This window comes from Emys orbicularis, chromosome 6 (genome assembly GCF_028017835.1).
Source record: "Emys orbicularis isolate rEmyOrb1 chromosome 6, rEmyOrb1.hap1, whole genome shotgun sequence".
NCBI lineage: Eukaryota > Metazoa > Chordata > Testudines > Emydidae > Emys > Emys orbicularis.
The window spans coordinates 126358037-126385775 of record NC_088688.1 but is presented as its reverse complement, the minus strand read 5'-3'; the positions used below and the strand labels follow the sequence as shown (position 1 = coordinate 126385775).

Below are 27739 nucleotides of genomic sequence, written 5' to 3'. Positions count from 1 at the left end.
TCATCCCGCTGGGTGGAAACAACACAGAGGTTGCCTCTCAGGAGATAACCCTGGCAGCCAGAGCTCCTCTCAGAGAAGGATTCTTTTTGTTGTTATTTATTTGTATTGTTGGTGCCGAGGGGTCCCAGTCAGGGATCGGGGCCCTGTTTGTGCAAAAGGAAAGCCTGTCCCTGTCCATATAAGCTTACACGATGCAACATGTGGCCAAACGGGGGAGTGTGGGAGCAAGGTAGCAGAGTGTCATCTGTGCCTCCTCAGCAATTGCTTTTGGCAGTGACCAGCAGTGAGTTATTTGAATTTGACCTGTTCCACTAATTTGGATGTAGGTTGGGGCGGATTTCAGTTTCTCCGGGTTGCTGGTCTGCCACAGCATGAGTCTGTCCCATGTTAGCATGCCAGGATTATTCACGCCTTTCGGCTGGACTACAGCAGTGCAATAGCCCTGGGCATGAAGCCATCAGCACTCAGGAAACTCAGGCTACCCACAAGCACATCAGCCCTGCCCTCTGCTTCCTAAACCAGCTTCCTGGTATGGAATACTCAATCATGTTCAAGGTCGTGGCCCTTATCTTCAAGGTGCTCCGTGGCTTGAGCCCAAGGTGTCTAAAAGACTGCCTAAAGTTCTGGTATGAAGATCATGATTGACAACTGCGCTCCTCTGGCACAATGAAACTTTCAACCCTACATATCAAGCTTCTCTGAGCAGGAGACACAGCCTTCGCACGAGCCGGCCAGAGACTGGAACAGACTCTACAAGAACTGAGACTATCACAAACCTCCCCACCTTCCGCTCCAAGCATCAGAGGCATTTCTTGGACCATGTCTTCTCTAACATAAATATGCACCCCCCCCCCCGCCCCACCTTTTCCAGTATATCTGTGTGTATGCTAGTATAAAACTTCCAGAACAAAACACACTTCTCTGCATCAAGGGGGGTGAGAAAACCGCCATGTGACAGAGGTTAGTCCCCTGGCTTAATGCACTGCTGGAAGGTGTGCAGTCAAGCCCCTAGGAGCCAGGCATGTGACGTGGGCGCTGAACACCAGAGCAAAGAGAACAGTCTCTGCCCACAAGAATACGGCACTGAGCCTTTAGACTCCAACCCAAGGCTCAGGTGCTGAGTTCTGTTCTCTCTCTGACCACCAGTATCTGTCCCAGAATGACACTGACCGCACCAGACTTGCCCAGTGATGGGCACTGTTCTCTGTGAAGGAAACCATCAAGATTCTACACCTTCTTCCAATGAGACCAAGGTCCTTGCAGGGCCCAGTGTGGCCTCCAAACCTGGTGGGGTTCTTCTCCCCCCCCCCCTTTTTTTTAATAGCAAGAGGACACTTAGCAGAGGATGGGGGGGGGGTGCTGAACAATTCCCTTGGAGCATCCCCTCGACAAACTGGTGCTGTGAACGGGGGACAAATGGCTGCATGTGAGATCCTGCCTGCTGTTCACCAAAGTCCCCTCTCAGCTGCAGTTTGATGGGCACAGGGGGCTCAGTGTCACTCAAAGCTACAAGCGAGAGGGCTTGGCTTCCACTGAGACCTGGGTAGCCCAGGCTGTTGCAGACCAGAACCTCAATGAAGAACTTGTTCAGAGTAAGGTCCCTCCCAACATGGGTGGTTTCACTGCCACTACTCAGGCTTGCTGCATATCGAGCTGGGTAAGGCATAGCTAGAGCACATCGGAACTAAAGCCAAGGAAGGAGCCATGGAGCTTAGTGATTGTATGGGACCAAACAAAGAAAAAACGGGAAGGGGAGGGAGGGTGGATGCTAGGGTCAAAACAAGAGCATGGGTTGGGGACACTGAGCAGAGACGCTTGCGTAGCACCCACCACTGCAAAGGAGTCTAAAGTGGCAGGGGACACTGCACTGAGCTGTGGGATAGGCAGGCTCCACTCAGAGAACATCCTTGGCAGTGGCGTAGCTAGGTCCTAAGTGCAGGGGGAGCAAACCTAAAAAAGGCGGCCCCCCTTGGCTCCTCCTCTGGCCACGCCCCTCCCCTTGGCTCCTCCTCTGGCCGCTCCGCGCCCCCCCCCCCCCACTGGCTCCTCCAGCCGCACTGCACACACACACACACCCCTTGGCTCCTCCGGCCATGCTGCGCCCCGCCCCCCCTCGGAGGGGCTCGGTCCAGGAGGAGGGGGCCGGGGGCGGGCTGGCGGCGAGGGCTAGCTGGGGCTGGCAGCTCCCCCCAGCGGAGCAGCAGGCACAGCCTTCGGGGAGGCCGGAGGGCTCCTCATGGCAGAGGTGGGGGGAGAGCCGTACGGCTCCGGCCACGTTCCAGGAACCGGGGCCGGTGCCCTGGGGCCTGAGCCAGGCCGGAACTGCCGGGACCGGGCCGGCGCACTCGGCCGGAACCGGGGCCTGAGCCCGGCCGGAGCTGCTGGGGCTGGGGCCAGCGCCCCGGTACCAAGCCGAGCCGGCGCTGCTGGGGCCGGCCGGGGCCAGACTGGGCCGTGCCGCACCTCCCCAGAGCCCTCCTCCTTGCGTTTCCCCCCCCCCGCCCCAGTTTACCTGCTGCTGCTGGCCTGCCCCTGCTTGTTTTCAGACTTCCTGTGAACATGTGATTCGCGGGAAGCAGGGGAGGGGGAGGCGCAGGGGGGGGGGGCAGAGCGTTCAGAGGAGGGGGAAGTGAGCTAGGGGAGGGGTGGACAGCTGCGGGGCCCTTTTAGGTGCGGCCGGCCCTGCTCAGGCGCCGCTTTTGAAAAATGTGATGAGGGGAAGCGGCCACTTCCCCTGCACCCCACTAGCTACGCTACTGAGCCCTGTGAGCTCCCTCCTCCTATGGTGGGGGATGCCAGCTGGGCCAGTGGCAGGAAGGTGACAAGGAGGCCTTGTGCCTGCAGCATGGTGTGCACAGATAAGGAGAGGTGGGGAGATGTGAAGCCAGAACCTCAGCAGGAGGAGCCACAGAGGGGGAAGTGTTGGGACTCAGTGAGCCACACCCAGGCCATGTCTGGGCTCATGGCTCCAAGGAGTTGCTGATTTATGAGCCTGCCAGGCCATGGAAGCCAGTTGGAAAGACATCACTTAATGCAAGATGGGCCCTCAACCTGGAGCACAGGCCACCCTATCATCCTTAAACCAGCCTTGCAAAAGCACCCTGCAAACACATGGTCCAAGGCACAAAATGGCCTTGCCTGCCCTCTGCCCAGTGCTTAGGAATGGGGAAGCTGCCAGGACCATCTGTTCCTGTCCAACTCTCAGGGGCGTGGGAGGTAGGAGTTGCAAGGCTGCTTTAAGCGTTCAGTCTGTGTTAGCTTGAGTGTAATTTCTGGGTCCAGTTGTACTATACGAGGCTGCAGTGTTGGTAGCCCCAGGAGTGGGGGAGACAGCCCAATGGTGCTTCATAGTGCCACCTGCTGCTGGGCCAGGAATAGCAGCCAAAGGGCTCCTACCTAAGGGGTAGTTATGATGACAAAAGGCAAAGGAGAAGATATTTCATAAAAGGGGGGGGATAAGGGCTGAAGAAAGGTTTGATCAGACCTGGGATTTCTTGACACACCCCCCCCCCCCCCCCACACACACACACAAAGTTTCTTCCCTTTTGGTGAACCTACTGAAGGGGTATTACTGGGCAGCACTAGGGGATACACACAGTGGCATGCTAGTAAAGATCCAACATCTCAAAAGTGCCTAAATCCCATTGATTTCAATACTAGTGAGGGGCCTAGGTGCTTTAGAAAATCCCACCTGCTATCTGGCTCTTAAATACCTTTCAAAATCTGGCCCCCAGTGACTTGGGCACATTCAAAAATGGGACTTAGCTGCCTTTGAAACTGTTACTCTCTGTGGTGATTGGGTCCCTAGCACCTCCACTGAGCAGGATCTAGTCTGTCAGTGCAGCTGCTACAAACATTCTCCTGGGATTTTCCCTTTAGAAATCAGTGATGTTGCACAAAAAGAGTCTCTTCAAGTAAATAATTGGGTGGGGCTTTGCTAGAACAAGATGGTTCAGCTTTTGAATGGTGTTAAAGCACTTTCCAATCACTTGCCCCTCTAGTATGCCTGAATTACAGCACGTTAGAGGGTATTGTTGCACTTGAATAAAAAACAAAAAAAAGGTATAAAGCTCACACCCCTCAGCAAGTAACATAGGGACAAGTGTTCTCTTGTGAAATGAGAGCTGTATGTCATGTCTGTTGTGTGGGATGCTGTGGAGTAGCCTGTGCACTGTGACAGACTAGCTGCATGTATTGATTGTGTATCTTCATAGAATTTTCAAGCAGTTGCAGGTAAAGTCCTTAGTCAACAATGTTATGGAGAACGATTGATGCTACACTGAACTTCTACAAGGAACGTTCCTTTTTTAGACCAGCACCAGCGTTATGTAGTAATGCACTAGGAGCGCCAGTGGAAACACTGAAGACAAACATGGTTCTTGTCTATTTAGAGCTATTTTTAACAGGTAAGCCATCTGTAACTTAATTGGTAATGAGAATCTAATTTATTCTCATTAAGGCACCTCCTACAAATGGTAAAAGCGTGTACTGGTCCTTGCAGAATATGATACTTTTACACCACACTGTTTCTATATAGCAACTCCGTTGAAAACTGGTTTAGGAGGCTTGCTCACTCATACTGAGCAAGATGAGTGGATTTACTCATTCACACCAGTTATCATCCTACTGCTTATTGTAATTATACTTTAGGGTTTCTGGGTACTTGTTAAACTTTTAGTTGTTGGCTGGATAGTTCACACATTTCAATTGTAAAGTTGCATGAACTGGCACCCTGCCCGAGCTGTACTTTGTAACAGACAGACTGCCTGGATATTCAAAATGAAGTTTTAAATAAACACACATGGACTTTTTAAAGTTTTTTTTTTTTTTAATTGCTTAATAAAGAGATTAAGCGTTATCCTTTCTTGTATCTCACTTTTTCTGCTTGTCTCATGAACTTCCCTTCTCCTAACAGAAGGGAGTTGGTTGAACGCACCTGTACTCAACCACCACCACTACCTAGTTCACTTGCCTTCCAGCTGTTCTACAAGCTAGTGGAAAGAACCAGCACTAGCTTGAGCTCTCAGTAATCGCTTCTACATAAGGAAGCTAACGTGGTTGGCAGTTACGGTAGATCCATACATCCTGGCAGAGACAGAACAGTATGAATGAATCAAGTGTATATGCTTAAAGTGAATGACAGATTCTCCACCCTGCCCCTTTTATCATCTACATTTGGGCACTCTTAGGGAGCAATTGAAAATATTGGGAATTTTCCTCCAAAAGGCAAAACAAGAGGGACTTGATGCAGTGATAAGCTCTTGCTCTACCTATCACACAAACTAGGGGCACTCAACACAACTGACAAGTGCTTTTCCATAGATCATTATTCTCCCCACCCCCACAGTATCTGCACACTTCAATGTTTAATGCCTTTATCCTACCACCACCCTGGTAAGGTCACCCCCTCACTCCCTTTCCTCAGCCACCCCAGCTGTGCCTACAGGACACAGAAGCATGAAGAGCAAGCCTACCAGCCTGCCCCTTCCCTATTGCTGGCAAGCACCTGTCTCTGAAGGGGCAGGAAGGGAAAATAAGCAGGGGCTTCAATGTTAGATCAGCAGATTGTCTGTGGGCAGCATGGCTCTATAGCTGTACCTTTCCTCCAGAGCTTCCATCTGGTATGCTGGTTAGCCATGAGCCAGGATGGAACTAATGTTCCCAAATCAGTTTCAACTGGTGGTTGCAGGGAGGTTCTTAACTTCTTGAGATTAGAGCCATAGGGGGCTTTAAAGGTGCAGTCATTGCCATCAGGCAGCAAGGTGGATGTCCTGCACAGCTGTCTGTCACATCACTAATTCCACCCACAGTGGGTGAGGCTAGTGCTTTAGATCTTCTTCAGCTGCCACTCTAACGAGGCTAGAAGTTTGCTCCTGGACACTATCTGGATTGAAAATGTCTCCTTTGGAAGGGAAGGTGGGGAAGCTACCTCTGTCTATGAAAGAGGACACACACGTAACTGTTTAACAGACCTTTAATATCAGTACAGTTGAAAGTGACATCTCAGTGCACAAGAGTACAGAGAGACTACAGTTCTGGAGGTTCTCTCCTCCCATTTGGGACAGAGGAAGGAAACATGAGGAAGAACATGCAATCACAAACAATGATCAACTCTAGATACTTCATGAGGTTTGGTCCAAAAAAAACAAAAACAAAAAAAACCACATTTAAACATAATTAATCCAATTACTGCAAACACAGCTTCTCTGAGTAAGGTTAAGATATTGCATTTGTAGTGTTTCCATTGTGCTTTTCCTTCAGCGAACCAGCGGAGCCTGCTTGAGTGAAATAAGGATGGAGCGCATGCGGGACACATCTTTTGCCTGCTTACTAGACTTGGGATTAAAGTCACAGAGCCGAGCCACACGTTCCCACTCTGTGCCTGGGGAAGTTTCTTCCACATCATTCACAAAGGCTTCTTCAGCTGCCCTAGAAGCAATGCAATACTACATGTTAATGTCAGATCTGTACACCCCCCGGAAGCCACTCCTTTCCCTCCATAGACTATGGTTCAATTTTACACGTTTCATAGGAGAATGTAACCTGACAGCTGCTTGAGAACATTAAGGCTTGTTAAGCTCCCCTACCCCAACCTTGGAGATGAACAGGTTGCAGTAATCTGCTATGCACAAGCAGTGCAGAAAATTGCTGTGTAAAATGTTGGAATACAGGTGTTTGGTTTAAGAGTAGTTAGTCAATCGTGGCCTAAGTACGCACACAAGTAAAAGTTTCAGGCACTCTGACGTAGGCATTTAATTTAAAGCAATGCCTTGGTACATTAACTATTGTTTTTAAGCCTTCAACTCTTATCAGTTTGCTTTGGATATTTGCCAACTGGAAGTTTACCATCTACTGAAGTGCAAGATTGAGGAATAACTTCCATTTGGTTTACAGATACTCCAAGGCGTGCAGGCCATCGTAAAACTGTGTGCTGATGGTTCCCAATGGTGTAGAGAAGCAGCGTGGATCGAAGAGGAATTTAAGTCATAGCTCCCATGCTTGCATCTGCTATAGACTTACGAGGCATGTTTTGGCAAAGGGGAGGGTTACACTGAGTTCCGCTAAAAGGATAACAGTTCCCCTGCTTTTATCCCAGATGTACTCAGTGAATTCTTTCCAACATGTAGGTTAGCAAACCATAAGCATCAGTGTTATCCTTTTGGCATCCCTGTGCTGCCAGCAGCATTGCTCCAAGGCACATGTAACCCTTTGATGCCTGGATTAAGCAAATTGTGGGTCCCTGGTAGCCACATAAGGGCAAGAGCAGTAAGCACTTTGAGAGAAATCAAACCAAATCCATCTACTCCAACAAGCAGTACAGAGAAAGCAATGACCGTGATCATCCTATGGAAGGGAAGGGGCAGCACTGGGCCCAGGGATGATTTGAGTACAAACACCACTGAAGACAAGGGTCACTACAACACTGCTACTTCATGTGACAAGACACTTAAGGGGGGCAGTGAAGATTTTTACTTAACTGTTCTAGGCTGTAGCAAGGATGGTTTATGTTTGTGCTTAAAGGTGAAGAGAAGGAAAGAAACAAGGAGAGAAAGTTTAAGTCAGATATAGAAAATGAGAATGAGCTTAATGCAGATGATAAGCTAGCTGGACATGCACTAGTAGCTCAGTCTACATTCAGGAAACATGCTGCCAGTTTTAGTCTGCAGCCGTTACACGGCACGTTTCCTTTTGCATTGGCTACATGGAGACTGGTACAGGAAACAAGTGTTTTAATTCCACGGCTTTCAGTGGAAACTTCGGAACAAGATCAACCACCACCTGTAAATCCAGCATTTCACAAGTCTCGGCTTACATCCACCTACAGTTAGGCCATCAATTCCACACTGGAACTTCAATCTGAATTCCCTCAGACAAAGCCATTCTACTGTTCTCACCAGTACACCTTTAAAAGGGGCTTTAGTATCTGAAAATGGTCATCTTTGAATTCAAGTCTATAAACGTAAAGGAAGAAATTAAAGCATATGAACAAGCCAAAAAAGCCACATTGTAATCCTTAAATCCATTAGTGAAAATACCCATCATTCCTTGGGGGTTGGAGACCAGGGCTTTCACTTAGAAAAGCAGAGCTAGATTGAAAGGCCCTTGGGCTTACTTGTCTGTCTGCACACACAGCATTGTTCTCCAATGTTCTGGCTGTCTGGTTTCATATGTTGCATGTAATGGAGCTTTCACCACTCTATCCTTTGGGAGATTACCCAAATGGGAATACACAGATGAAACTGGGCAAACAATCCTAACTTCCTCCCCACCACCCCGATTGCATATTAAGGCCTACTTTTTCCACAGTTGAGTGCACAGAGTTAAGCACTAAAGAACTGGCCTGATTCTCAGAGGTGCTGAGCATCTGATGTTCTCGCTGACTTCGACAGGAGCTCTAAGTGCTCGGCACCTTGGACAGTCAAATTAAATCCTTTTATACCTCCCTCAAATCAAGCCTTCCAGCCTCAAGTGTTAGTTCATAGAAAAGCAACTTTCCTATTTAACATCTTGTCTGTAGAGGTGGTTAGGGCCAAAAGCAGCATCTGGGTGAGAAAGCACCAACACCAGAGAGGTTTGTTACCTCCATGCTCATAATACACCTTAGTGTGCAACCAAGCTTCCACTGGCCTGGAAGCAGAGTTTAGTCTTGCTGTCATTTAGCTGGTATTATGCTTTACCAGCAGTGTATTATTGGTGGTATGCATGCTGCATGGGTTAGTACAAGTGGCATCCAGTAGGTCTCCGGAGACCCTCTACAGATCAAGGTGACATTTCACTTCAGTATTGCAGCTCAAATACCACACTGTATTGTAGGAAGAACTACTATATCTACACCCATCAGCCTTTGATGCTGGACTCCAAATACTCAGTTTAATGTAGTCACCAAATAGAATGTTAACCGTCTCTGAAGGATACAAAGAGGATCAGACAGACAGATAATTAGTAGTTAAGCAACATACACATAACCAATCATGTCAGCGAAGGGTTGTTTGTAGAAAGCTTCATCTGCCACCCTAGGCAGCAAGTAGTCCAAGAGGAAGGCAAGCAGGCAGGAGAAAAGAGAGAAGGATGAGAAGCAGAGAATATAGCGGAAGACAGGTTAGGTAAAACAAGAGAACGGTATTAAACTATACACCAAATCAGACTGAATCTGTAGTTAGAGGCAATACGCTGAGCTGGAAAGTGACTAATATTCAGTTGAATGTTCTGCATCAAGGTTTCCCCATGGAGGAACAGCTTGACAAGCTTTGAGATACCTAGCTGTAGACTCAACTAGTTCAGGGAGTTAGATCTGGGTGGACTCATTTAAATCAAAGCTGTTTAAATCAGGAGGAATGATTTAAGTGAATTAAAAATTGTTTTCATTTGTACTTTAATTATTTTCATAGAATCATGGACATGTAGGGCTGGAAGTGACCTTGAGGGGTCATCTAGTCCAGCCCCCTGCACTGAGGAAAGACCAAGTAAACACAGACCATCCCTGACAGATGTTTGTCCAATCTGTTCTTAAAACCTCCAATGACGGGGATGGGGATTCCCTTGGAGCCAATTCCAATACTTAACTATCCTTGCAGTTCAAAAGTAGCTAACTTAAATCTCCCTTGCAGCTGATTACACGTATTACTTTTTGTCCTACCTTTGGTAAACATGGAGAACTGATCACCATCCTCTTTTTAAGAGTCCTTAACATCCGAGAACTGCTACTAGATTCTCACCCACCCAAAAAGTCTTCAAGACTAAACATGCCCTTCTTCTGGCCTTCCCTCACAGGTCAGGCTTTCTAAAGCTTTTATTTTTTTGTTGCTCTCTGTGATTCCCAAAGGTTGAGTCTCATTGGTTGGTGGCCATTAAAACATTTCTATGGCTAAATTATAGCCTTTACACTAGATTTGGTGCTTTCTTTGGCAAGTACCGAGAATATAATGCATCTATACATCTTTAGGTAAGCAACTATATAGTTTAACGTGATACATTAGCAAACTTCAGGTAGTTTTATTCATTTTTTAATGCTGTTTTTGTGCACTTCTAATTATTTTTGAATTTCCATCTAGATAGAGCTTGACACGTCACAAGTAATTTTCTTAATCTAGTATATTATCGGTGATACATTAAAATGTATCACCGATAATATACTAGATTAAGAAAATTACTTGTGACGTGTCAAGCTCTATCTAGATGGAAATTCAAAAATAATTAGAAGTGCACAAAAACAGCATTAAAAAATGAATAAAACTACCTGAAGTTTGCTAATGTAAGAAAAACATCAAAAAGCTTATCAAAACATTTGCATTTCAAACTCATTTATTAAACAGGAGGTATTTGTAGTTCGTGAACTATTTCTAGTCGCCATGCCCTTTGAGATTTTAGAGCTAGTAGACCCTTGCACATCTAGTTTTTATTCATAGATCAGAAGATGAAAACAAACTTTCCTGCTTTTTCAACTCTCAATTGGTTTCTTAATTTTGAATGAACTAGTCATTGCACTGAACTAATAGAATAAACTGAAAAGAAAGAAATATTGTCTTTTGCAGGTGCAAAAGACAACTGCTGATGCAGCACTTCAACAGATTCTGGTTTCAAGTGCTCAGCCAGTGACTTCCACCAGCTCAGTGATTTGACTCTTTAAAACCTGGCAAATAGGTTCTAGATTTTTGTATTTAAATTACTTTTAATAGATCTATGTTAGGGCCTAAGCTTGGTTTATTTAAAAAATAAAAAAAGCTTGCAATTAAAAATCTGATTAAAAATTTTTTTTTAAACCACTCCACACACTTATAGATTCATAGATTCTAGGACTGGAAGGGACCTCGAGAGGTCATCGAGTCCAGTCCCCTGCCCGCATGGCAGGACCAAATACTGTCTAGACCATCCCTGATAGACATTTATCTAACCTACTCTTAAATATCTCCAGAGATGGAGATTCCACAACCTCCCTAGGCAATTTATTCCAGTGTTTAACCACCCTGACAGTTAGGAACTTTTTCCTAATGTCCAACCTAGACCTCCCTTGCTGCAGTTTAAGCCCATTGCTTCTTGTTCTATCCTCAGAGGCATGTACGTCCACCATCTTGGAGACCTGTTTGGGATCATTGAAAGTTACTACTTTTCCACTTGGAAGTCTTACAGAAGAGCCATCCCAAGGCTGTAAAGACTGTCAATCACACCCATTTCGGCCAATGCTCTTCCAAGTTCACCATTACCACAATGGAGGAGGGGAATGAACGCCTCTTCCTACACTGTGAGCTCATCCCCAGTTACAAGCAATTCACATCAGTTATCTGAGGGTTTAACAGTACCTGAACTCCAGGACTCGGCTAAAGGAGAGACTTTTGATGACATTCTCAACTTCACTGTCCGTCTACCCAGAAATGTGTTACTCCTACCCTCAGCCGCAAGATGTGAGCAGTATGGAAAATTCATTTGCATGAGAAATGAAGAGTAGGGGTGTTGCCAGAGTTCGGAGGGGAAGTCCCAAGCCCACCATTTGATTAGTACAAAAATATTACTCTTCCCAACCCCATGGGAGCTTCAGCTCCTCTTCCACCTCAAAGGACCAGGCCTGCCTCTCTTGCTCCCATTATGCAGAGGCAATGGTTAGGTGAGGGAGAGATAAGGAGTTAGACTGACCCCTTCCAATGAGGGAGTTGCCCCAGGAAATTCCCAAGTTTAAAGAGACCAAGTGGACCATTTGACAAGTCCCTGTACTTCTAACATAGTTTTGCTATCTAGTGGGCAAACCATTGGCTGGTATGAGATGTTTATTCTTAATTTTTAAAATGGATATAGAAGTCAGGTTGTTAAGACCATAGTAATGACTTTATTTAGCATTGTTCAGCAGCCAAGAAGGGGTTATGGATCAGCGTTCACGTCTCATTCCCGGTCAGTACCTGGCCCAAGCCAGAGAAGCTAATGATGGACCAGATTCAGCGATGAATCCTGGTCACATGCCCCCTGAGGCACGCTACACATACGCAGAGAGAAACAGAGAGGTTAAGAATTATTGGCCAAGTTTACAGCAAATCAGTGCTGGGTTCTGCTCCCAGCTTTAAGACTCATCTCCCTGCTCCAGCCTTTAGAACATGGCTACAAATTCAAGAGGTCAGAATTATAATCAGAGAGTCAGATTTTGGGTCAAAGTCTGCCACGCCACCATGAATCCGGTCACTAGAACGTTATCTAGGATAGGTGGTCACCCCTCACTTGGGTACGGACACCTTCCATTATCAAAAAAATCAAGTCTCTACCCACCCAGTTAGCAAGAACAAGATGATTAATTGTTGGGATTTGTTTAACCTATCCTGTGGGGTGCCGAGGTATTGAGAGGTTATTGTGGGAAAGCCAAAAGAGATGTTCTTGCCAGCGAGGTTGAGCAGACCATTCAGCACAAGTTAAAAATCTTACCTTTGCTAATTATGCTGGCTCTAACTACACTGATGCACTAGGCCACATTAAGCAAGGTCACGTCTCCAGGTACCAAGAACATCCTCCTGGAACTTACCATAAGATCTCTGATAAGATGAAGAAACCCACTTACAACTAAGAACCACTTTCACAAATTGATCTCTTACTGAATACCTAAGACAGTTTCACTGGTGGTCCAAAAGCACTGGTGTATCTTTAGTCTATATCCATTGTCAGACAAGTATACAAGATGCCAACAGCACTCTGGCTACATTTCTATTCCTTCCACAAACCTCAACCATTCCAAAGAGCTACAGAAAATCCTTACCTGTTGTTGACTTTTGTTTTCTGTAGCTGTTCATCTTGCCTTGCATACCAGTCTTCCAACTCCTTTATTGCCTTCTCTTTCCATTCTGCTTCCTGCTTTCGAGAGTTAGCATCTGAAGATTTAAGAGACACCATAACACGGCTTGTAAGCCGACGTCATGCATTTTGGGGCTCTTACAGTGTTTGAGACCCAGGAACCTCGTGTGAGGATTAAAACGGTGCACCAGTTAAACGGTACTGTGACCAAATCTGATCAGACAAGGGAAGTGTAAAGATGTTAGGCATCTCCCTGGACATCTCCACACCACAGAACCCTTCAAGGAAGGAGTACCTTGTGCTACTGAGCCGGGCTAGTGAAGGCATGCTGCAAAAGTGGACACATGCGATAGCCTTGTGTTAATCCTATTTGCAGACTAGCTAAACTCTATTCCCCATGCTCCCAACAAGTCTACTCATACACAGCTAATCTGAAGCTGGATGCAGTTTGGCTGATTACTGCATTTCCTTTTTTTGATAAAGTATTTCCCCAAAGGGTATAAAGTAATGCAGTTGTCTTGCCTAATGCATTTCCCCAACTTCTCCTGCGTCAGCTCTACCAGCACCAGAATGGTACTTATTCGGCATCAGTGAAGCAGAAGCTGGCCACTATAGATCTTTGTGGGGCTTAGAATTTAGAAGAGCAAGTTCAGTGAACGTGCCAGGGGCTTTCATCTGGTCGGTATCTACTGAAGAGAGCAATTCCATTAGCAGGCCACTTTAAAAACCAAGATGGTACTTGTCACTTTCCTAAACTAGGTTCTCAAAATACCTGGTTGCTAGCCATACTTCTGGCAAGCAGCCATGGCAGAGGAGGACAGTGCCAGCCAGGCAGTGCGGGAGTGATCCCCTTTTCTCTCTCTATGCTGCTAACAGCGTTCCTTAAGTCAAATACCTCTTCAATGCCTAGTGAAGCAAACTCTGGGGCCCTGGTACTTGCAGAAAGGCCTAAAAGAGGCACACACTTATCTTTCAGATAAGGCCAACTCCATCCACTCCAACAAGTAGTGCAGAAAAAGCAATGATATTATCCCACTGAAGGCAAGGCTTGCTACAACACTGACTTCAGTAGCTTTCCTGGTATCTCATGAAGTACAACACATTCTCCCCCGCTTGAAGTGAGAAGCTGGCCAGGTTGACCTGCTTGTAGACTCTTTGCATGCCTAGGTGATAGCATTCACATCGCTTGGAAGGAATTCCTCAGTCATTTGACAGGTCACTAGTTGATACATCATTTTGTTTAACTCGTTTTAAACCAACCGCTAAGATCCTTTTGGTAATAAATGACTTCAGTGCTCTATTAAAGACTGGGCAAATAGAGTAAATGGTAATGAGAGGCAACAGGCTTACACGTGGACTGGCCCTATGCTCACCACCATTTCTTGCTGGCAGAAGGGAGGCTGGATTTGTTTTCCTTTTGACACCCGTTAAAACATGAGGCAGGTCACGAATATGTGTGAGCTTCAGTTGAACTCCTTATGAAATTTGATCCAGCAACAGACCCCAAAAGAGAGACAGCAAGGGGGTGGTCCATGTTTAGCTAACCTATATAAGCCACACTTACACCATACTCAGTATTTAGAGGCAAGGCCTTTGTCTTCCCATTGCTGCCGGGCAGGGCTGAAGTCTTAAAGCAGATCCTTCCACCTGTCACCCCAAAGGTTCTGGCATGTAGCAGTGCTGAAACCCCTTCCAGGCAGGCTGGAGAAAGAGGCTGAGCAGAGGTCCCTCTGCTCTTCACTTTCCTTTCAGTAGGGCTCTCTCCATGACAGAGATCAGGCAGAAGGGTGCTGCTGTGTGCAAGACACCATTCAAGTCTCCAGACGCCAATATGAAGGTCACTATTGGTTAAGAAGGAGCAATTTTGTAGTGGCCAGGTTTTCCAGCTTTAAACAGAGCTGGAAATCTCAGATGCCCAAGCAACTGGGAGATTTTCCCCTCCAGTGGGCAGCATCAAGCCAGCTCCCCATTAACAGGGAGTCTGATTGGGTAGCGTGTTTGTCAACAAGAAGAACTGAGGGTTAAGAATTTAAGATGGCAGATAGGCAAGTGAAATTTAAAAATTCAACTCTTGTATGAAGGAATCAAGGTAGAATTTGAATAGCAAGCCCTGCAGAGAGACAGAAACTTCACGCTTTTCCTTACCAAGGACTTCTAGGCGTTCCTTTTGCTCCTCTCTCCATTTACGGATACTCTCTGGTTCTGACTGCAGTCGATCCACATGTGAAATAGCGGCATAGCAGTCTGTTGGCCCATTGCTCTCCTTAAAAAGAGGAAACAATTGGAAAGTCTCATACAAGAATATGAACACTATTTTAAATACCCTAAACACAAATGGAACGTGTGCCTTAGCACTTGAGAAGGCTATTCTTGGGTGTTTCTAACAGGGCATGCCAGCAACAGATGCTGCTAGTGGATTATGAACAAGGGTAACTAGCAAGGAGAGGTTTGCAGTAGGATTAGTGCTTTACTAATCCATTGATTTCCATTGATAACTGAAGTTAATAGATGGACAAAGAAGAACTAAGTTGTCAAGTAACATTTCTAAGGATATTTACTTTGCATATTTTGACATGTGATGTCAGTGTTTTAATGGTGAAAGCTTTAACTTGTTGAATCTCAACATCTACGGTCATTAAATAATTGTCTGACACACACCCCATAAGTCCCCACAACTGTGAAAATTTAATTGTTTAAGCATTTTTAAAGTTATAAAAAACAAAACACTGAATTCTGCCCAAATGAATTCTCCCCTGCTCTTTATGGAACACCACAGAATCTTTAGCTTGTGCCTAGTCAATGCTGACCATGATTAAACTTGTTAGTCGAAGCACATCACCTCTAGTAATGCAGTGCCAGCCCTAAGTATCAACTCAAGTCCTAACATGGGACCTGAGTACATGGCAGTCTTCCCAGAGGAAGGCATGTTACCAATTAAAATATGATGTCAACGTGGATTTTTGATGTAATTTGTCTTCCACCCAAAGATGGGAGTGTACTCTAATTGCCTGGCAGCTATGGAATCTCACAGAGTATTACAAGATTAGAGAGTGGATTAGTTTTTCCCTTCATTAATAAGTCAGGAGATTTAAGTCTAGTAAAAAGGCAAACAGTGGGGAACATTTCTATTTAGATTAAGAAAGCTAGTTTAACCTATGAGTAACCCTACTGTAAGAGGCTAGAAACAGCTTTTGAGAACTCACTTAACATTTAGGAGGTACAGGTCTGTCGCATCTTACGCGCATTTAACATGCGCAATTTCAGCTTTACGCAGTCAGCAAAAAACAAACAAAGAGAAAAACAACAATTTTAATACTGTACCTGTAGTGCGGGCGATTCCGCCCGCCATTGAACTCAATGTAATTTTGACTATACGCGGTTTTCGCTTTACGCGCTAACCGCGGAACGGAACCCCCGCGTAAGATGAGACAGACTGTATTCTAAATTCACTCAACAGGTTTTTATTGTTCAAGATAGATATCCTTTCATTACCTGATAGAGCTCTCCATTCATCACCCCATCAACAGCATCTGTAAGGTAATGGCGACTGTAGGTTAGACAGGTCTTGGAGCAAAAATTAAGATCACAATACCTAAGCCTTAATATGATTAAGCTCATTAGTTGTAACATTTGCAGACAAAACTGTCTTGAGTAATTTTGTAAAGTCCAAAGCTGACTAGGATGAGTTACCAAGGGATCTCGCAAAACGGCAGATGAAATTCAGTGTGGATAAATGCAAAGTAATGTAGACTGCAAAATGTACTCCCAACTATACATACAAAATGACGGGGTCTAAATTAGCCGTTGCCACTCAGGAAAGATATTTTGGAGTGATCGTCTATAGTTCTCTGTAAACATCTGCTCAATATGCAGTAACAGTCAAAAAAAAAAAAAAAAAAAACACGACTAGTGAGGGGGATAGGAGAGAGGTCTATAAAATCATGACTGGTGTGGAGAAATTGAATAAGGAAGTGTTATTTATCCCTTCACAAATTAATTTCAGGAATCAATTCCAATGGAATTAACAACAGGCAGGTTAAAAAAAAAAAAAGTATTTCTTCACACAACACAGTTAACCTGTGGAACTCTGTGCCAGGGAATGGTGTGAAAGCCAAAATATATAACTAAATAATTCATGGAGGATAGGTCCAATCAATGGCTATTAGCCAAGATGGTCAGGGACACAACCCCATGCTCTGGTTGTCCCTAAACCTGACTGCCAGATACTGGGATTGGATGACAGGAAATGGATCCATTGATAAATTGCCCTGTCCATTCCCTCTCAAGCATCTGGCACCAACCACTGTCGGAAGACAGTATACTGGGCTAGATGGACAATGGGTGACACCCAGCACAGCCATTCTTATGTTCTTAGATATTTAAGAAGCAGGTAAGGAGTTGCTTAAAGTTTTGCTATAGTGTTGTTGAAATGTGTGTACAGTGATTCATGTGATCCTTAATATGCAAGTTTTGCAAGGAATTTCTGTTCTCAATAGCTACCATTCAGTGAGCTAACGAGGCAGGGGTCCTGTGGAACATGTGATCATGTAATTACATACACATTAGAGAGCCAATTAAGATTGCACAAGCAACCTTAAACCTGGAGTTTAACTTCTGAATGCTCAACTTTGCAATTTTAGCGTTTTTAATGTAGCTTTAAGATGCCATTGTATATTAGAGAGAGAGACTTTAAAGGTCACTACAGCACCTAGATACTATGGGGAGGAGCATTTTGAGTGCATATATTGAAAACTGAAGTTTTCATGTATAATTACACCGTTGCAGAAACAGATGGCCTCTGCAGATGAATTTCAATACTATATATTAGTTAATATTGCTGACTAGAACTATGACCAGAATGTCCCCAAGAAGGATGTATGTGCACCTTTGCATTTTAGAACTATTTTTGTGCCTAGACATTGTAAAGCAATCCTCTTAGCATTAGAAAGCAGTAAAGACAGAAGAAAGCAGTGAAAATGGTAGTAAGTTACTTTCTGCATGTTAGTTCTTTGAGCTTCTCAAAATTTGCAACTGGAATACAAAGTTGCATACTGACCCCCATCTCATCCGTGCATACCACCATTACCTCTTTTGTATACGGTACCAATATTCACCACAAGCCAACACAAAAGCACTAAAATAGAAGCAGTACTAGAAGCCAAGCATTCTCTTATTGCAACTTTATTCAGGTAGAGTGTTTGCATAATTCAGTATCAACGGTTTGGAATAAGTGTCTGCTTGCCAGCCTTGGGACCAGTACAAATAATGCTGGAGTTGTGCAGCAGACAGCCTTTGCTCCGGAAACATGAAGAGTCTGTCTGCTTTCCTTAGGAGAAAAGCTTAAATATATCCTGCCTGGGAGCCTTTCCATCAGCCAAGAACAATACCAAAGCCGCTCAGTGGCTTTGGAGCCAGTGGCAGATTTAGACAGACAGGCTACAAGAACTGCCTGTGCCATTGCATCCTGAAGAACCTCCAGTAACCAATCCTGTTGTGCATACTGGCACTTTGAGGGACCTAATCTCTCCAAGCCGAGACTGTTACAGCAAGGTGGAGATCTGACACTCCGGTATGCAATGCATTTTGAGATGTAACAAATGAACCCGAGTCAATTAAATGGTAGTGGATCTGGGCTGTAGAAGACAGTGGCAAAGCCTGAAGAAAAACACTCGAAACTCTGAGAGGCTGGAGTTAGGGAGAGAGAGAACTTTCTTAGATGTCCCACTATGTGGTTGGGGGAGAAAGAAGAGAGTGCAGGAAATGAGTCTTAAGAGCCCTGAAGAATTTCTTCTGCACATTTCAGAGGTCAGCAGCATATGCTAGGAAAGAGACAAAGGCCAAATGAAAATATAGGGCTAGCTTAAAGAGGGGAGGAAACACAGGTCCTGAAAGAGAGACTTAGTGAGAAAATACCTCTACTCCGATATAACACGACCCGATATAACACAAATTTGGATATAATGTGGTAAAGCAGCGCTCCAGGGGTGGGGTGGGGCAGGGCAGGGCTGCACACTCCGGTGGATCAAAGCAAGTTCAATATAATGTGGTTTCACCTATAAATGCGGTAAGATGTTTTGGCTCCCGAGGACAGCGTTATATCGAGGTAGAGGTGCATTTTAATTCAGATTGCAATAAACAGGCATCTAGAAGAGATCAAGCAAAGCAAGGAAATGTCTCTGTAATGTTTGCTATCCCAGCCCAGCCTCTGGGGCAGCTCTCAAATCCGATTTGTACATTTGAGAGTTAAGGCTATGTCTTCACATGGGGCAGTTTAAAAGAGCCAAAGGCTCTTTACATAGGGCACCAGATACCCCAAGGTAAGGCCCAATTGGTAGATCAAGGATCTCTTCATGAACAGTTCAGAACCAATTTCATCGTGTTTCTCTTTAGTATGACACGCTGCTCAATTACAGACACAAAACCACACACTGTTGACATGAAAGTCCATGCCAGTTAGTGCTATCAACTCCCACTCTGCTTTGTCATGCCCTAGTGACAATTAGTATTTAATCCAGTTACTTCCAAAGTGTTCAGTGCAGTGCTCTTAATTTAGCCCAGCCCTGACTAACCAGGGTGGCTTTCCACAGCCCTGTCCAATGTGTCAAACACTATACTCAAGACTTCACACATACAGCTCAGATTTAACATTTTTCCAACTTTTGTTCCATTACTCTTAATTGCAGCTGCCTTGAATACTCCTTTCCTTGAGGGGTTACTCTTTTGAATACCTGTTCTAATCCCCACTCCAATCTCTTAATCTATTAAACTAAGTGTTCCCCTTCATTACACAGAAAAGCCCCACAGCACATGGAAGTGATTCTGTGGCATGCTCTCCTAGCAAGAGGATGATGAAGTCCTTTCATATGAAAGCTGCTCAACTGGGTCTCTACACATTCAGGAAGGGAAGGGTACTACAGCCACTCACTGTCCTTCTGAAAAAGGGACAGGGGTTACCTACATCAGCAAACCATCCTATTCTTCACACACACCCCCAGGGCTTGCTGCCAATTTAGGAAAGCAGTCCCCGCAGGGACCATGGCAGTGCAGCCAGGAACCCAGGATGACATACAGTAATTCTGCAGATGGCCATGGCTTCTAACAGGTGTTCACAAGATTTGCATAGAACCCAAGATTTCTACAAGTTTAGGGATTTGAAACCCCACCAGTACTGAGGCAACCCACTCAAGAACGGGGCAGGTGAGGAGACTAGGTGGCAACTTCAAGTTTCCTGTCCTTTAAACAAGTTAGTCTGCTACCCAGTTTTTCTGAGTAAAACATCTTTTTACAGTTATCTGAACCTTCCTTTCTAGTGTACTTCTAAAAGAGTTCCCCTAACTAGATTTTGCAGGTGACACCACCATCTCGTAAGAGTGGTCTCTATGTGCCTCATCAGAAAAGAAAAACCTAGTGGAATTAGGAAATTGAAGACACTTCTTGCCTAATGTTAAATTATTAATTTAAACAGAAGTAGCAGAACAAGGGTTTCATTTTCTGACAAATTCCTTAAGAAAGCTGAAATAGTTGTTTAAATGTTTTAAAAAAGCCAAGAGAAGTCACCACCATGTTACCCTAAGTAATTGGCAGAATTTAGCAACTGTGGTAGGAACACAAGACCTGCTTTCCTACTCAAGCTGTATGAAAGAGCTAGAGCTCATCTCCCCTACAGAGGGGCACTATGCCACATAGAGAGCTCAGAAGCTCCGTTTAATTATGACATCTCATTTCCCCTTCTGAGATGTATTAGTTTGATTGTGAAACTTGACACTATTTATAGGACCAGAATTCCTTTGAAGGGCTACAATGGAACATACCCAGCTGATACACCTAATGTTAGACAGTTCTCTTTGCAGTCATGCTGTCAGACTACTCTGTTTACAGTATTAACTGGCTGGCTCCTTCCTAGGAGTGCGCATTGCTGGGTAAACTATCTGCAGTTAGAATGTTATCCTCACTACAGCAAGTCAACGCAAGGGCTCACTAGTTAAAGGACAGACAACACTGAACAGTAGCTTTTGGAGATGGGCCTTTCCACTTTGTCAATGTCCCATTTAAAAGTATTATCTAATTAACATGGTTGAACTGTTTTTCCTTCCTTACAAATTACACTAGTTAATAGGACATACAAGTTTACTCAAGTGTGATGGACATTAAGCTGTAACCCAATGCCTGGTAAACCTGCAAGCACCAGAAATTTTAAAGAGATTCTAGAAAAGGTCAGCTCAGCAAACACCCTGAGACTCTTGCACTCTAACAGTGACACCTTTGCATTAACCCCAGATCAGCTTCATCGTCATGGGGGGGGGGGGGGGGGGAAGAGAAGAGAATTGGTAAATGCACTTGCAAAATAGTGCATTTGGGATATGCTCTTAGGAACACTTGATTTTTGTTTTATTCCACGTCTCTCCCCCAGCTTTCTTCATCTCAGCCAGCATTGACGAGTTGCAGTAACAGAAGAGCAAACAAGCCAGACAACAGCCCAAATCAAGACTATCCCACCTCACCCCCTACACAAGCTTCCACTAGCGCCTCCATTTCTTTTCTTTTTTTTTTTTTTTATTAACTTTTTTTAGAAGCTTTATTCTTGGTAGGCTGCAAGTTAATACCCGCTCCACAAGATTCTCTCCTGTGGAAGAGGTAATCAAGTGAAGACTCAAGTATCCCAGCCACACAGTCAGTCATTTAGGAGGGAGCCCACCTAAAATCTTCTGCTTTCTCTGACCCCACAAACTTCCAATTTCAGTTATGCCTTTTTTTCCCCCCGCTACTAAAGATAACTGCAAGCAGAGGGTCTACAAAGTAGATTCCAGACCCTGTTCTCTCCCCAGAGAACAGTGAGTTACCCTTCAGATCCCATTAACTCTTACCAGGTTTTCAAATACAACCCCTAACTCATAAGAGGGCAGCTGGAAGTCTACTGCTGGCCCCCTCCTCTTCCAAATGTTTACAGAGGCCGTGGAGGGAGGTTATACAGACACTCCCAAATAGCAGGTGTGTGTGTGTGTGTAATATATATATATACATATATACATATATACACACACACACACACACCCCTCTACAGTAGTATAGTGCACACTGTAGTTTAACTTTACAATTGCAAAAGATAGGTCTAAGTTCAGAAAAACCAAGTCAAAAGCGTTATTTGCAGAAGCAACTGCAGACAAAAAAAAAAAAAAAAAAAAAAAGGGTGTGTGTTAAGTGGCTATTGTCCCCTTAAGCACCCTGCAAGCTATATCAGAATTACAACCTATCATACAGGAACAGCCACCTTACATTGCCTTGCAGCCTGAAGATAAACATACAATTTACTGCCTAAATTAAGCATTCCACCAACTTCAAGCCACATCATTATGCAACAGTTCCAGAATAGTCACTTCACACTCAAAGAACAGTAATGAGGTAGTCCAACTCCCTGTGAAAACTGTGAAAGTGACTGGAAAGAAGATTAGCAACCAGAAAGTGCCCACATAGCCTTCTTTAGACACCACTGACATCCACAGTAGGGTACACCAGTAAGCAGTTTGCCCAACTCTGCAAGTAATCATGTTATATTTATTATTCTCCCATTAACTGAGTAGCAACAGTTTTGGAATGCACTGTACATGAGTAAGGCTAAGATTTTGGTCATGGATATTTTTAGTAAGTGATGGACAGGTTATGGGCAATAATGAAAAATTCACAGATGCCCATGACCTGCTCCTGACTTTTACGAAAAATATTTATGACAAAATGGGGAGCCTGGGCATCTGCCATGGGCTGGGAGCTACAGGGGCCCCCAGCACACATGAGGGCCCAGAACTACAGGGTCCCCCTCCTACAGCAACTCCCAACTGCAGGGCCCCTGTCATCCAGGGGCTCCTGCCACCTGGGGTACCCCACAGCTCCCTGCCTCCACAGGCAGCAGGGGACACTGCAGCTCCCAGCAGAGGCTGGCTGAAGTCACAGAGGCCTTTGGAAGTCATGGATTCCATAACTAAATCGCAACCTTATGCATGAGCCACCAATATAGCTTAGCCTGGTTTCCACAGTGTTTCTTATGGAAAGAAAAAACATGCTGACATGTTGATGCAGTTAACTTCTATAGCAAGAAAAGATCAATATCCAGGCAGTTTGTTTTCATAACGTGAACTGTACTTCCAAAAAAAGGCAAGTCTTTACCCTTTGTTCTACTGGAAGGTCTCTGCAACCTTGGAAGACAGGAGATATCAACTTATGAATAGTAGCTTGCTCTATGGAAAACTAAAGGTTAATTCTAGCTGGAGCTCTCCACAGATAACCAGGCAGTTACTGCAGTTCAGCTGCTAGTGCTCAAACAGATAACAGTGAATCCTTTTGTTGCTTTAACCCTTTCCCTGTTATGTTCCTATGGCAGAGGAAGTCTAAAGTAGGGTGACCAGATGTCCCGATTTTATAGGGACAGTCCCAATTTTTGGGTCTTTTTTTTAAAATATAGGCTCCTATTACCCCCCACCCCCGTCCTGATTTTTCACACTTGCTGTCTGGTCACCCTAGTCTAAAGCAGGGACCAACACCCAGTTGGCCTAGCTGTGGGAACAACTAGTAGATGGGGATGCTGTGATCTGGGGAACCAGGGAGATAGTGGTGTGGATTGTACGATTCCACACAGAAAAATAGGCACAGGCCTGTAACTGGGGAAGGGGTGCCTAACAAGAGACATAACGAGGGTCAAAATTGGTCAGAAGTTTGATATGGCTCCATTTTTACACTTGTCCCGTGTCTTGAGAAATCTTGTAATGGTAATGTTCCACCTTTCCATTGGTTTGATTTTTAACTGAGCAAGACTGAACATAACACTAAAGTGGAATTTCTTTCACATGCCTGAGCAGACAGCCGAACACTGCGCTATTATTTAAAAGCACACTTACAAGCTGCTCCAGCATATCCTTTCACAAACACCCAAGCTGAAGCTGGTAATTACTTTCCACTGCATAATTTCATTTCTTACATTGTAGTTTGTTATTTCCAATGGAGGTACCTATAACTTCATTTCATGACTATTATATAAAGTCAGATTTTACTCTGGTAATACAGAGTCTTACATATAACTCATCCTATTTGGTATGATCTGTAAATAAGGCAGTTCAAATGGTTAAAGTTAAAAAAAGTAAATCCACAAATCCCCTGCTGCTGTGCTTAAGCATTTAAAATTAACACAGTGCAAAAAGCAGTTTGCTTGCAGTTAATTACTTCTATTGTGTATTGTACAAAACTATTACATCTCACCAAGAAGAATTTGACAGCTGTCCTGATACACCTTTTGTTGCAACCTTTATGCAATTTTATAGTCAGAGGTGGAACTAAGGATTCCGAGTAACCTCACCTCCCAGAGAAGCAGGTCAGTAGGAAGGTTCAAATTCTTGGCATCATCAGAACTAATTACAGCAGCTCAAACTGAAAGTCAGCCTTCTGTACTGGATTTTGGGGAAAACACCTATTACATTTAATTCGAGTGGAACTGAATGACCGATATTCCCAACTAAAATATGAAGTTCTATTTTATAATCCTCGTCTACTCATTTGCTCTAGAATCTATTAGCAACAGAATTCTGTCTTTTCTATATGGATGTCAGAAATGTGAATTTGTCATTTAAAAAGAGAAGCTTACTAAAAAATTAGAGTTTTTCCCATGTCAAGCCAAATTAATTTTGGAAGGTTCAGCAGGTTCTCTGTATTAGAGAAGGAATCATAACAGTGAGATGGCCACACTATGGATGTGGAGCAGAGGCTGACTTTAGATCTATTTATTTCAGAGTTGCTCTGCTGGAGACAGGAAAGATTATAGGGGACATGAGGAAGCTTCCCATAGAGGAAGTACTTTTCTGTAAAAATAAAGAAATTGTTTCTTGCTTTTTAAAGAAGTCACTTAGGCTGGGAAGAAGTTACAGCTGTATGTCATTTAGAGATCTACTCATTCTAAGACATCAAAATCTATGTCAACATCAATTAGGTTACCAAAGACTTCATGATAAAAACAAAGTGCATGCTCCTTATAAATTCATCTGCTGCTTATTCCTGGTTGAAGTCGGAGTGCTCTGTGAAGTCGCTCATCTATACATGCACTAATTGCTATCAGAGCAGGATGGACTTGGGGCAGGAAATAGAAAACAGGACCAAACACCAGAGCGCAGGAAGTTACTCCCATGTAAACATCCCTAGTAGAAAGTTGTTAGAATACTCTACAAAGAAGAGTTTATGCTCCATTATGAATACTGACAAAGAAGGGCTGCATCCGTGACTAGCTTAGAAGTAGCCCTTAATGGAATAGTAAGCACCATGGAAGCTTTACGTTTGGAAGTCTCATGCTCTTCCAGTCCACCTAGTCATCCCAGCTAGACTCTACAGTGTCTTCAGAGTAGAAGTGTTCAGTTAAGGGACTATACGAGATAGGAAAAAAGCAAACTTGATCATTCAGTAAATCTCCAACTTCAAAGCTATAAAAAAGTCCTATTTCTGTATATTTGAGATGTTTTAATCCATCAAGTACTTTTAAAAAAAAAAAAAAGAATTACATTATTCAACTTAAAATATGGAAACAAGTAGCAAGTCTAGCAGAGTTGGAGTATCCATAAAAGTGTAATGGAGAAAAATAGACACAAGGTGGGCAAGGTAATATCTTTTATTGGACCAACATCTGTTGGTGAGAAGGTGGTCACCTGAAGAACTCTGTGTGGCTTAAAAGCTTGTCTCTCTCACCATAACCTCTCCCACCTTGTCTCTCTACTATCCTGAGACTGACACAGAGCTACACTGCATACATACATGGAGAAATGTGTAAGACCAACATACTCAATATTTCAACAAATTCTAGCTTGCTAAGAAATACAAAGAGCACCTTTCCTTGAAGAAAAAGCAGCATGTATTATGCAAAGGCAATTTTTCCAAGTTAGAAAGAGGTACAAAGGTTACTAAGAAACAATGACTGAAGGCTACATAAATTAAATATTAGCCCAGTGGCTAAAAAACACCATACTGAAAGAGGCACTCACAAATGCTTCAGAGCTTAGCTTGTCCTTGGTGGAAAGGATATAGTATATACTGGATCAGTCAGTCTCATCTACATTTTTCAGACAAGCTCATCAGCTTCTGTTTGTGCACCTAAATGAAATGGCCAGATTTTCATAAGTACTCAACAGGAACTGCTCTTTTCTACATCTGGTTCAAAGCCTCCACTTCTCATTTAAAGAAGAATGTATAACTAAACCCGGGGGTGCAACTCTAGTATTGGAGGTAATACTGGAGCTTGTCATAGTTATCAGAGCTTCCTCCGTTAAATCTTTTCAACTTTATAGAAGGTATTAATTTAGTGACATCAAGCCTGCAACTTCTATGCATCCTTCAGCTAATCTCAGGGTTCCAAGATCCATGGTACATTGGTCTATTTGTGTGTCAAGAATCCTGACCAGTTCAGAGTAAAGCTAAAGATTCACAAAATTAAGACTGAAGTGTTAAATACAATACAGGACCATCATGCTGTTTTAAGCAGCAAATATTTTGGTTTGCAAGTCCATAAACTGAGGCTAATAATGGTTCTTTCAACCCAATCACAAATAGATGGAGAAAGTACTGTTATTAAGCTATAGGTATAGCACTGAAGAATTTGTTTTGCAAGATATAAGGAAAGTTAAGATATTCTTAAAATATTAAACAGAATTCACTATTCATTTTAAAGCAATACTAGCAAACCAGAAATTTACAATATTAAGTTTAATTTGTAACTGCTAAACTTCATTGATTTAGTAATTTTAAAAAGGTACTATTTTCAACACTTGCAGGAGAAAGGAGAATATGAAAAACAGTGCAACATACTGAAGTGAAGGGCTAAACAGACATTTTTTTCAGGACAGGGCGTCTGCCTACTGAATACTTTTCCCTGTGAAATTCTGCTTTATAAAAGATGCCTATTCATGTAGTGTACAGCCACTACACAAAGCCAGACACGTTGCAACGACTGCCGCTCTAAGAAGGGGAGTGATGTTATTAGCCAAAACAAGTTTTATCCGTTCAGCTAGAGAACTGTAGGGGCAATTAGGAAGCTCCCAGTAGCTAGCACGATTTAACAGTGGTTACCCTCCTTCGGCACTCAGCTACTCAAATGCAACCACGGAAGAGATGAAAAGGCCCAGAGAACTGAAGAGGTCAGAGCCCCCCCAGAAGCCAAAGCCACATGCCCTGCGCCACTGTGGCTGGGTTGGCTTGGGCAGGTCCCGGCTCCCGGGGTGACAGCGGTGGCTACGGCCCGGCGTGCCACGTCTCAAGCTTCGCTACAGAGCAGCTCGAGAGCGGCCCGTTTGAGGGCTGTGGAGGGGGGACAGCTACTGCGGCGGAGCCGCTGCGCCTTGCCAGACAGGGCGCCCCTGGCCCGGCCACCAGGGAAGGGCCGGACGCGGCTCGGCCCAGGCGCGCCGGAGACCCACGAGCCGCCCAGCACCGAGGCCCTGGCCCCGCGGGAATCGACCCCGAGACCAGCCCCCCCCCGCGGAGCCGGAAGAGGGGCCCTACCCGGCGCGGGCCCGCCGTGGCCCTGCAGCCCCGCCGGCACCTCGCCGCTCTCCAGGATGCTGAAGCCCTCGTCGTTCTCGATGCCCGCGATCTCGCTCTCCTGCTGGGCCAGGAAGGCGGCGGCCGGGTCCTCCTCGCCGCCGCTCAGCGACCCGTTCCCCACGCCAGGGCTGTCCCCGGCCGGCGGCTGGGCGGGCGGCGCGCCGAACAGATCGAACTCGGCCATGGCAGCAACGGACACGGAGCGCGACGGGCAACGGCTGGGGCGCGAGCGAGGACAACTTCCGGTCCGAGACCGACACTTCCCCTTCGCTCCCCCGGAAATCTAACGCCGGGGAGGGCCCGGCGGGGACTGAGGGCGCCACTCACCAATGAGCTGAGAGCACAGAGGAAACACTCAGCCAATCAGCAAGAGGCAGGAGCGGGGGATGACAAACCCGCACGTAACTCCAGC

General features: G+C 44.7%; 1 protein-coding gene across 1 annotated transcript; it reads right to left on the bottom strand.

Annotated features, from left to right (window-relative positions):
• Positions 1-5956: 5956 nt before the first annotated feature.
• CLTA (clathrin light chain A) lies at positions 5957-27570 on the bottom strand. Its single transcript, XM_065406114.1, has 5 exons — positions 27286-27570; positions 16258-16295; positions 14911-15028; positions 12731-12842; positions 5957-6429 (listed from the first exon to the last, which is right to left on the bottom strand). Exons 1-5 carry the CDS (start codon positions 27509-27511, stop codon positions 6258-6260), a joined length of 666 nt encoding a protein of 221 aa, XP_065262186.1. The 5' UTR covers positions 27512-27570; the 3' UTR covers positions 5957-6257.
• Positions 27571-27739: the final 169 nt, after the last annotated feature.

Excerpts from the sequence above, each read along its gene's own strand:
- CLTA (XM_065406114.1), bottom strand. The coding sequence starts at position 27,511 with ATGGCCGAGTTCGATCTGTTCGGCGCGCCGCCCGCCCAGCCGCCGGCC. Across the intron at positions 16,296-27,285 it reads CCACGGCGGGCCCGCGCCGG|ATGCTGTTGATGGGGTGATG; the intron begins GTAGGGCCCCTC and ends ATTACCTTACAG. Across the intron at positions 12,843-14,910 it reads GGAACGCCTAGAAGTCCTTG|ATGCTAACTCTCGAAAGCAG; the intron begins GTAAGGAAAAGC and ends TTAAATCTTCAG.